General features: G+C 60.5%; 1 protein-coding gene across 4 annotated transcripts; it reads right to left on the bottom strand.

The window, feature by feature from the left end:
- Positions 1-1,537: 1,537 nt before the first annotated feature.
- On the bottom strand, positions 1,538-9,538 carry CARD19 (caspase recruitment domain family member 19). 4 transcript variants are annotated; one of them, XM_027615684.1, is made up of 6 exons: positions 9,304-9,538; positions 5,461-5,598; positions 3,711-3,864; positions 2,532-2,591; positions 2,276-2,347; positions 1,538-1,790 (listed from the first exon to the last, which is right to left on the bottom strand). In XM_027615684.1, the coding sequence occupies exons 2-6, from the start codon at positions 5,557-5,559 to the stop codon at positions 1,675-1,677; spliced, it is 501 nt and encodes a 166-aa protein (XP_027471485.1). In that variant the 5' UTR covers positions 5,560-5,598; positions 9,304-9,538; the 3' UTR covers positions 1,538-1,674. The 4 variants fall into 4 exon arrangements, with proteins under 4 accessions (XP_027471485.1, XP_027471484.1, XP_027471488.1 ...); XM_027615683.2 differs by having other exon boundaries at positions 5,461-5,603; positions 9,304-9,531; XM_027615687.2 differs by lacking the exon at positions 2,276-2,347 and having other exon boundaries at positions 5,461-5,603; positions 9,304-9,532.
- Positions 9,539-10,659: the final 1,121 nt, after the last annotated feature.

The raw sequence follows: 10,659 nt of genomic DNA on the forward strand, positions 1-10,659 counted from the left end.
CACTTGTCCGCCTGGGCACAGGAATGAGTGAATTAGTCCCTGAGCTGGCCGCGGGGGGGTGGGACACCATGCCCTGGAGCTGCTTCCTTGGCCCCGTGCCCTGCCACCCTGAGACCTGGGAGCGCTGTCATTCCTGGAGGCAGCCAGCCCTGGCATCTCCAGAAACCTCCTGTGGAAAAATGCAAACTCATGGTGATTCTTGGGTTGACAAATATGCTTCTGTTTCCCCAAAAGGAGGCTGTCGGGGGAGGAGCTGACAGGGAGGCAATCGGGAGAGGGACCGCAGGGAACCAGCCTGGTGCGTGTGTCTGTGAGTGTGTGCGTGTGCGGGGAGGGCAGGTGGAAGCCCCATCTTGGCGGCTGTAATGAAAATGGCGGCGCCCAGAGGGATGTGGTGCTGTGAGGTCCTGCTTGCAGGCGGCTGGCACGCACGCACGGCCCAGCACTGGGGACTTGGTGGGCTTACAGGGCCCTCAGGACCGTGGTGCTGGATGCCAAAGGTAGGGCGCCAGGCCCTCTTGAACTTGCACACTTACCCTCCCGTGTCCACGAGGGAAGTTTCCACATTGGGATCCTGAGCCGGAGGCTGGCAGGTGAGACAGGGGTGGAGACACCCTGGCTGAGGGGACAGGCCTATGGCCCCAAGACAATGAGAAGCCTGGTGCAGTCAAACTCCAGGATGCTGAGCAGGAAGACGTGATGAGCCAGAGGCCAGGATCTCAGATGGCACAATGACGTTTTTCATCTCTAAAAGTTCTAGTAGGTTCTGTGGACTGTTTTACTCCCAGTCTCTGCCTGGAATCTGGGACAAGATCTTGTGCTCATTTCCAGGCTCTGATTGCAGTTGTATCCATCGGACCCACCCCGGACCCACTAAGCCCAGGTCGTCACCTCCCAGTGGGGAGGGGCTCCATTCCCAGGACAGGGCCCAGCAAGGCCAGGCAGGGCCCAGGACCTCGGTGTCCACTCTGGTGACTGGATGGGGACACATCATGGAAAGGGAATGAGGACAGTGGTGAAGCTTGGACCGCCTCACATGCTGGGTCCCCCTTCTCCTGGCCAAGTAACCTCTGCTTCCTCCTTAGGAAAGGAGGGGTGCAGCCCCCACGTGCTGGGACCACTGGGTGGAAGGAAGTGAACACACGCGGGCACTGGGGCTTCTTGGGGTATGCAGCCGGTGCCCTTGGTGTCCCGGGGTAGTGCCCCCACCCAGCCTTCCTACCTGGGCTGGGACTGGTGGCTGGGTAGGGCCAGGGTATGGGCAGGGACGGGTGTGGGGGCACACGACACACCAAGCAGGGACGGCAGAGGGGCTCAGTGTGGGAGGGGAGTGCCCTGGAGGGAAGCTGTGGGAAGGGGCAGTGAAGGGAGAGCAGGGAACACATGGGGGAGACAGTGAGGCATGGGGTGTGTGGGGGGTGGGCGCTGAGGGGCAGCCGGGGCTGGGAGGGCAGCCTGAGCAGGACCTGGGCCCCAGGCTGTTTGTGGGACACCAGGTGCCCTCAGGGTCAGAATCATCTAGAAAACACTCCTGAGAAAAAGGACAAGACTCCAACATTTAATATTGTTGAGTACCTTTGTCAGGTGAAGGTAACTTTCTTAAAAAAGTATAAATAGTGAAAAACAAGCCTTTAGAAAAGAAGTGGCGGGCCCCCAGGCGGGCAGGCGGGGGCGTCAGAGCCTTCCCAGGTCGTCTGTGAGGAAGGCCAGCAGGAAGCGGCTGACGTGCCTGTCAACGATGATGGGGGAGAAGCCCAGGACACGCCGGGCCCCCCGCAGCACCTTGGGGTCTGGAAGAGAAGGTGGTCTCAGAAACCGCCACCAACGTTCTCAGCCCCATGCATCACCAAGCCCCACAGCCGAGGGACATGGGGTGTCCCTGCCAAGCAGGCCTGCCCGGCGCTGGCTCCCCACGCACGGCTGCCACAGGCCCGGCGTGGCAGGAAAGGGACGGCAGCTGCCACGCTGGGCCGTGGGCCTCCCGTCCATTTGTCAGGGCTGAGCCGTGGAGGGGCCAGAGGTGGGTGCTCTGCTCCAGGCCCCACACAGGATGGGGCTTTCTAACCCCAGAGCCCAGCTGCGCCCGCCTCCCATCAGGGGCTGTCATTCCCTGCCCCCCTGGGGGTGGAGGGCTTAAGAACCGGAGCCCCACATTCCCTCTTCTTCCTGTGCCCTGCAAGGTGGGCCCTGCCACTGTCCCACTGTGCAGGCAAGGAAACTGAGGCACAGGGAGGCCAGGGGACTCGGTGCTCGAGCCTGGTCAGGCAGCACCCACCTGGAGGGCCGCAGTAGACGAGGAGCGCCAGCCCCGCGGCCAGGCCAAGGCAGGCCAGGAAGGCCACAGGCCCTGGGAAGAAAGGGGGCACGTGAGCAAGTGGCTGTCTAAGCCTGGAGGACGGGGCGCCCCAGCAAGCACCCTGGGGCCCGTGCAATGGGAAGCCAGGACCAAGCCTGACTTGGAAAGGAGCAGCCCCTGAGGCAGAGACGGAACCCTGGGGGGGGAATGGGGTGAGGGTCGAGGAGGCGGTTACCCCTGTCACTGAGCTCGCGGCCCACGGTGCCTGAGTCTAGCTCTGTGCAATCTGAGTTCTCTGGAAACAAAATCACAGGGCTCGGTTAGTGGTGGGCGGGCCAGAGGAAGGGGGTTGCCCCGCCCAAAGGAAACCAAGGGCCTGCTCAGGCTTCTTCCCACCAACCCTGGGGGCCCCCAGGCTGGGTGGGACCAGGCTGTATGGGCACCCAGCCTTCTGGGCTGGGCTTGGGGGAGTCAGCACCAGAGAGGGGACCCTGGGACCAGCCTCATGGAACCCTGAGTTTTAGGTTTTCTTCTGTTCACTCCCTGAGACCCTGAGGGCCGTGGGGTGGGGGCAATTGTTCCCTGCAGATGCAGTCACCAAATGCAGCATGAACACCCGCCTGTCCCAAGTCTGATGTCCACAGGAGGGCAGGGAGCGTGTTCTCCCCAGAACTTCTCATCCAGCCACCTGCTGATGGCCCAAGAGCCTGGAAGGTGCGTGACTCCCAGCCAGGCTGTGGGGCCCCCCAGTGGCTGGTATGACGTGCTGGTCCTGGGCTAGAGCTCAGGATCCAGTTCTGCTGCCCGCCCTCAGGTCAGGGACACCAGCCCTCAGTCCCAGCTGAGCGTCCTGGGGTGAGCGGGTGAGCCACCCTGTCCCTCAGGCCTCCAGCTTCACATCAGAGGATTGAGGGACAGCAGCGCCTCCTCCAGGGGACCAGGGCACAGAGGCCTCGGGACTGAGCCGCCATCCCTGCCTACGCCTCCCCTATCCCCAAGCCAGCAGCAGAGGGTCCCTTGGGACTCACACATCTCCTGAGCACTCAAGCAAGACCCTATACACTAAACGCACGTGCCTTGGACCAGCCATCTGTGCCCGAGACTGTTCTACAGAAACACCCACACTGCAGGGATCCCCCCGGGCATCCTCAGTTGTGGGGGCAACCTCGGCTTCTCCATGGGGATACAGTTTGCTCAAGGCTGGTACAGCCGTGAGCCGCCCCCACACAAGCCTAAGGATTCCCAGTGTGCTAGGCTAGAGAGGAGGGCAGAGCCTCGCGCACAAGATACTACCTTCTGTGTACAGACTGGCCCAAGAGAGACAGAGACAATGATCTCTGCATCTGAAACACTACCTCCTCTCTCCGGGGGCCACTGCGGAGACGGCCCTGGGTGAGGGGCCGGGCACACTTACGCGGAGCGAGCCGGCTGGGCAGGCGACTGTGCAGGGGCTGGGCATGGATGTACAGGGCCCGGTAGAACTCCCGGCAGTCCCGCTCGCCGCTCTTCTGCAGATGGCCCAGGAGGTCACAGAGCCGCACACGCAGGGACGCCTTGGGGTTCCGGAACTGGGGGTGGAAAGGGTGCAGGGGAAGGTCAGGCTCAAGGGGCAGGACACGGCGGCTGGGGGGCTCAGAACACTCAAAGGAGGCAGCAACTGACCAGCCCAGACCACCCAGGGCCACAGCCCACCCACGCTGCAGTCACAGCACAGTCACTGGTCCCTCCCTGTGGAGGCCAGATAGCATCAAGGAGGAGAGTGGCAACATTATTCCAACTGTTAGAAGCTGACGGCTTGCTGTGTGACTTTGGCGAGCCACTTCACCCACTATGACTCTGTTTTCACTTGTAAAAAGAATATAATAAACCCAAGTGGTAGGGTCGGTACAGGGAATCAATGAGGTGATAGCGTAAGTGATAACTTCCAGTACTTTACAGTCTACAGGCATGTGATTCAAGTTTTTTAAAAACCAAGGATTAAGGAGTGCCTGGGTGGCTCAGTCAGTTAAGCGTCTGCCTTTGGCTCAGGTCATGATCCCAGGGTCCTGGGATAGAGCCCCACATTGGACTCCCTGCTCGGCGGAGAGTATGCTTCTCCCTCCGCCTGCCGCTTCCTCGGCTTGTGCTCTCTCCCTCTCTCTCTGACAAATAAATAAATAAAATCTTTAAAAAAACAAAAAATAGAAACCAAGGGTTAAGCAGAAAAAAAACAAGCTCTTTTGATGTGTTTGATGGAGAAATGTGTGGTTCTAAAGGTCAGTGAACTGGGCTCTTGCTTGGATCCCTGGAACCTGGAAGCTGTGGCCTGGTGCTGCCACCTGGTGGCAGCATACCATTCCACTTGGAATCAGAATTGAACCAGAAACTGCAAAGGCAAAGACAAGCATATGGCAGGAGCCACGGAAACTATGAGGAATGGAATATTGTGGGTGTATATATACAGGAGTCTCCTTTTTTTTTATATAAACGTCTGAAACTTTTAAAATTCAAATTTGTACACAATATATTAGACTTTTAATTACAATAATAAGGTATAAATTTTACCCATGCTTTTTAACTTACTGTATACTTTTAAACTTAAGCTTCGGAGCCAGTAGCAGGGCCCAGGTAGATTTTGGCTGTCCCCAGGAAAGGCCCCAAAGCCTGTGGACAGCCCTGCACCAGCAGCGGGAGCTGCAGCTCCAAGAGCAGGACTCAGTCACCCAGCTGGAGGGGAGCCCCGCACCCCAAAGCCCTGGCACTGAGGGGGGAGCAGAGAAAGGGCGGCACAGGCAAGGTGCACCCACTCTCCCTTGGTTTCCCCAAATGTCTGTCCATTTTCGAACTTTTGTAAGAGGCAGGGGCAAAGCCGTGTGGCACTGGGGTGGAGCCTGGCCAGCAGCCCCGCTTCTCCCCAGCTCCCCACACCACTCCCAGGCCTGTCATGTGTGCGGGCACACTGTCCTGTCTCCTGGGGTGCTCCTGGCATCTCTGGAGGGCTGCCAGCAGGCCCCGATGACATAGGAAGAGACTGAGGCTCACAGAACTGATGTTCTGGGCCCAACATCACTGCAAGGAGCTGGGCTTTCACCTCTGAGCTGTCCTGCCCTGCCCCCAACCCTACTTCCTCCCAGCCCAGGGGGGGAAGGGACCCATGGGAGACATGCCAGCCCCCTCCCCATTACCTTCTCTGCATCCTTGTTGCTGAGGATCTGAGGGTAGTAGCGGTTCAGCTGGAGGATGATCCTGTCCACCTGCTGCTCACTGAGGCTTCCATGGCCCATCAGGAAAGGTGTGTCCTGGACCAGGCGGTCACAGTAGGTCTGCTCTGAAACAGCAGAGCACGGAGGCCATGAGCCAGCACAGCTGGGGTGGGGGGTGGGGCAGCAGGTTCCCCACACCACACACAGCGTGGCCCCCAGGCCCCCTGGAGGCACATCAGCTGTGAGCTCCCAGACAACTGCTGACATCCCACCTGTGTGGGCTACGCACAGCCGGACGCCCCTTGGCAGGCTCACTGCAGAAGACAGAGAGGCCAAGTGCGCTGTTCCACGGGGAAGGGCCCGGGCAGCCTAGAGAAGGCCTGACCCTGCAGCTCCCACAGCAGTTCTCACAGGGGCAGAAGCGCAGGGCTTAGGGGGGGCCCGCACTGGTGTGGCCACGGACACGCCATGCCTGCAAGGCCCCGAGAAGCCACCACCACAGCAGAGCTACGTGCCCCCCCACGGGCCAGGATGCTTTTCCCTTCGTTGCTTCTTTCAGGACCATCATTAAAGCCTCACTGTGCACCTGCTTTCCCATTAAGAATGTTCTTTAGGATGACAGGCCTCTAAAGACCAGGGAGGGTTAGTGGTTGTTGGGAGGCCCGGGATCCCCAAGGCAGAGTCCTGATTCCACAGCATCAACTACCTGAACAGGTGCACCGCCCTCCCCACCTGTGGCAGCCGATGGACGGGGTGGGGGGGCACAGCTACATAGGAGGAGACTGTTTGTATGTGACTGGAATTAACTCGCTATCCATTCAATTAGACGGTTACGACTTTAGGATGTTATGCATAATTCTTATGGTAACCACAAAGAAAATACCCACGGAATACAGACAAAAGGAAATCAAAATGTGTTACTAAAGAAAGTCAAACAAACATGAAAGAAGGCAGTAGTGAAGGACAAAAAATCTGTAAGACATCAGAAAACAAATAGCAAAAAGGCAGAAACGAGTTATTCATTATCAGTAATTAACAGTAATTACTTTAAATGTAAACAGATTAAAGACACAGACTGGCAAAATGGATTTGTGAGGGGAGCCTGGGTGGCTCAGTGATTAAGCGTCTGCCTTCGGCTCAGGTCATGGTCCCAGGGTCCTGGGATCGATCCCTGCATCGGGCTCCCTGCTCAGCGGGAAGCCTGCTTCTCCCTCTCCCACTCCCCCTCTTGTGTTCCCTCTCTTGCTATCTCTCTCTCTCTCTGTGTCAAATAAATAAATAAAATCTAAAATAAATAATACATAAACACATAAATAAATAAAAATAAAAAAGGGGTCATCATGTGGGAACAAGTAGGGTCTTCTCCCTGACTTCCGCCATGGGCCGACTCAATAGACCATGTCTTCCTCATCTCTCTCTCCCATTGCCACCTCGTCCTGGCTGGTCTTTGCCCCTCAAAAATATGAATTTCTAACCTCTGAATCCTTCCAGGCCCTGAAAGGCTACCTGGAAGACAGACTCATCAGTAGTCTCACTGTGGTGAGGGAAACTGAGGCATGGCAAAGAGATACAGTACCTGCCTAAGACCACAGCCAGCTAGGGCGTGAAGATGGTGGCTGGACCCACTCATGGTTTTGTGGAACCGCTGACACCCAGACTTCCCACTTGTCTAATTATTACACTCATTAACCTACAATTAGCTGCATCAAGTCTGTTCCTGGCCTGGCCCCAGGCTGTTCCGCGCAGTGCTGCCTCTGCAGTGAGTGCACAGGGCAGGCACACAGTAGACACTCACTAAAGAGTTCTGGAATGAATGCATGTAGGTCCAAGGCCCACGCCCAGGGCTACCCGTGGACTGCAGCCAGCACACTGTAGCGGCTTCCCCTGCTGCAGCCACTAGCGAGCTGGAGTCTTACGCAGCAAGCATGAGTCACCTGGCACAGTGGCACAGCCTGGGGCTGAAGGTTTCTGGTGGCTGGAAGCTGTGCACGCAAATCACACCCAGATGGCCACACCCAGGAATGAAAAAGTGCAGGAAAGGACAGGACTTTGGTCCCAGGTCCTGACTGATAGTCCCAGAGAGTTTTTACAGGATAGAGGGGAATGCTCTGCCCCAAAACCCAGCAGGACTGTGCTAGCTTCTTTTGCCAAGCCCCACTTACCCCACCTTCTTGCCCAGCTGGTGCCAAGCCCACAGACCCCCCAACCCCTTACCACCCCCCGGCACTCAAGGCCCGATGGGAGCTGCCCCACCTGTCCTCACCCCAGGCCCCTGAGCCGTCCTGCAGAGCAGCCCCAACGGCACCATACTGCCTGGGACCCCTGCCCAAGGATAAGAACAGCTGTGCTGTGGTTCCTCCCCGGCTAAGTGGTGCTGAGCTCACTGTCCTCCCCCGAAGAGGCCTTGCTGAGTACCCCTGGCTCCTGTCCCTCCCAGAATCCCCTCCTGTTTCAGGGCCAGACCTGGCCTCGGGTGCGGAGTTGAGAGGGCTCTCTCCCCAGCACACCACAAGGTTCCACAGCAATAGGAACAGCTGTAGTGACACCTGGCCAGCACTGGCCCTAGGCAGACACATCGGGTCCAAACGCTCATCCTGCAGCCTGTCATGGAGACCCCAGAACCCGCACAAGGCCGGCGCCCGGTCAGTGCACAGGGACAGTGAGCCAGGGACCTCATGCCTGCAGCCCTGCAAAACTGTCCATTTGACCCTCCCGGGCCTGCACTCTCTGGGCCTCAGGCCCCCATCCCAAGAGTGAAGGGCTGTGACTGGAGGGATCTCTAGAGGCCGGGCACTCAGACTTGGCCGTGAGAAAGGGGCAGGTGGGGAGGCTCCCACAGGACCTTGAGGGGGCCTGGGCAGGACGCAGGCCAAGTTCTGCCTCTGCCACTGACCATCGGGCGGCTTGGGGCTTGGCACCTGTCCAGCCTGAGCCTTCATGTCCTCTTCCGCACAGAGAGGATACCCTACAGCAATTCTGGGTGCGAGCCCCCTGGCTGGGGGCCAAGCCCACAGTAGGCGCTAGTAAATGGAAAGGGTTCAGGAAGATGACGGGCATGGGAGGCAGCCAGGCTCTCTTCCGACGTAGGCTGGGACACTGTGGTCCCAGGAGACACTAGGTTCCAGCCCCTGAAATCCTATTTGTGTGACTCCAGCGGGCACGGAGGAGGGAACAGGGGCTTGGGGACCACCCCTTGAGGTGGAAGAGTGGGGCCGTTGGGAACGAGATGTGCGGCAAAAACAGCATTCCCTGATCATGCTGTCGCAGGGTCCGTCGCCAACCATCACCACCCCCGGCTGTCTGCCCCGTGGAAGATGCACAGAGCAAGGTGGCCGTGCTCAGCCGGGGCCAGGACGGAGTGGGTTCTCCAGTCCAAACAGGCTCCGGGCGGACGACCGGCGGCCCCATCCTGGGAAAAGACGCTGGAGGGGGTAGGGGCGCCCGCGGGACTGAGTCTGGGTCCCCGGCTCCCCAGGGCTTGTCCCGGGACACAACAGAGCCCTACCGGAACGCGGCCCTCTGGACGTCAGGTGGCGGAGGCTGGAGAGGCTGCAGCTCCTCACACAAGCGCAGGAGAAATCTGTCAGTCCACCTCCCCAACCACAGGCGCGCTCCAGCCCCGCCCCCGCGGACCTCCCAGGCCCCGACCACGGCCCCCGGCCTGTCCGCCCGCCGACCGGGAGGCGGTCACGGACCAAGGCCACTCGGCTGCGGCCGCAGGCAGCTGCGGCTGGGGCAACATCGGGGCACCGGACCCTGGGGCCCACCGCGGCCGCGCGCCCGGCCCGGGTGGGCAGGCAGGACCCCCGCCCGGCCCGCGCTCACCTGTCATGGCGGCGGCACGGCGCGCGCCCGGCCGGGCCCGGCCCGTCCCCCTGTCGCCGTCCACGGGTCAGGTTGTCGGTCCGCCGCCGCCCGACTCGGTTAGCCCCGCCCCTTCCCGGTAGGCCCCGCCCCCTCGGCAGGCCTCGCTTCGGCGCCGGCGGCGTCGCCGCGGCAGCCCTAACCCGCCCTCACTCAGTCCGCCCTTTCCCGTTATGCTCCGCCCCCAGCGTCGGCGGCGTCGCCTCAAGGGCCCTAAGCCCCGCCCCCCTTAGAACCCCGCCTCCTCCGGCGGCGGCTACGGCGCCGTCAGGAGTCATTGCCCCCGCCCCTCGCTGCGACCCGCCCATCCCGGAGGCTCCTGGCGCCTCTCCGCCAATGCCCCGCTCCAAGCCCCGCCCTCACTGAGCCCCACCCTCGCTGACGTCTGTTACGTCACCGCAATAGTCCTGAACCACGCCCCTCACTGGGCTCCGCCCCCGCCTGCTACGGAGCCCTCTGGAGTCTCGAGCTTTGTTCGCACCGGCGTAGGGTACTGGGTTCTCATTAAGTCCTTAGCTCCGCCCCTCACTGAGTCCCGCCCCGGCGTTCTTTTCCAGGGCTCTAAACTCCGCCCTAAGTATAGCCCCGCTCCTTCCGGCGACGGCTGGGGCGCAGCCTCAGCCCTGAGCCCCGCCCCCAGCCCTGGCGCACCCTCCGTAATAGCCGACGCTCACCTCCTGGCCCCGCCCACGGGGGCCCCGCCCCGCGATGGCTCCGCCCATGCTGGCCCCAACCCCACACTTGTTCCTTCGGTGAGCAGGTGGCTCAGCGCGGCTGGGCACAGTCTGCGGCCCCGCCCCGCACCACCATGCCCCGCTCCCGGAATGAGGAAACTGAGGCTCTGAGAGAGTAAGTGACTTACCCAAGGTCACGCAGGTCAGGCTGTAGGAGGTACAGGGGAGAAGCCAGACCTAACCGTGTCACCTGAGTGGAGCAAGCCTCTCTTGAGGACACCAGCCTGGCAGTGACCCTGACTAGGAGGTCTTGCCTTGCCTAAGCTGTTTCTCTAGCTGTAAAATGGGTGACCTCAGGCGGCTGTCTCCTCCCCGCTTAGGAAGCCGCAGCCCCACGGGGACTGAGCTCTGCTCCCAACTGCGAGATGGAGAGCTGGCAGGGAAGGAACGCGGGGCCTTCACAAGCGGACAGGGCTTGGGTCTTACCTGGGGCCCTCTGACTGTGCTGGCCTCCCCCCATCCCTGGCTCTAATCTGCCATGCGGGGCCTGACCCAGAGTTCACGTCACCAACCCCTCCCCAAGGCCCACGCGTCCGCCTGCCTGTGCCTCAGCTGTCCCCTGTAAAACAGGGCCAGGACTGCC

This window comes from Zalophus californianus, chromosome 13 (assembly GCF_009762305.2).
Source record: "Zalophus californianus isolate mZalCal1 chromosome 13, mZalCal1.pri.v2, whole genome shotgun sequence".
In the NCBI taxonomy this organism is placed as follows: domain Eukaryota; kingdom Metazoa; phylum Chordata; class Mammalia; order Carnivora; family Otariidae; genus Zalophus; species Zalophus californianus.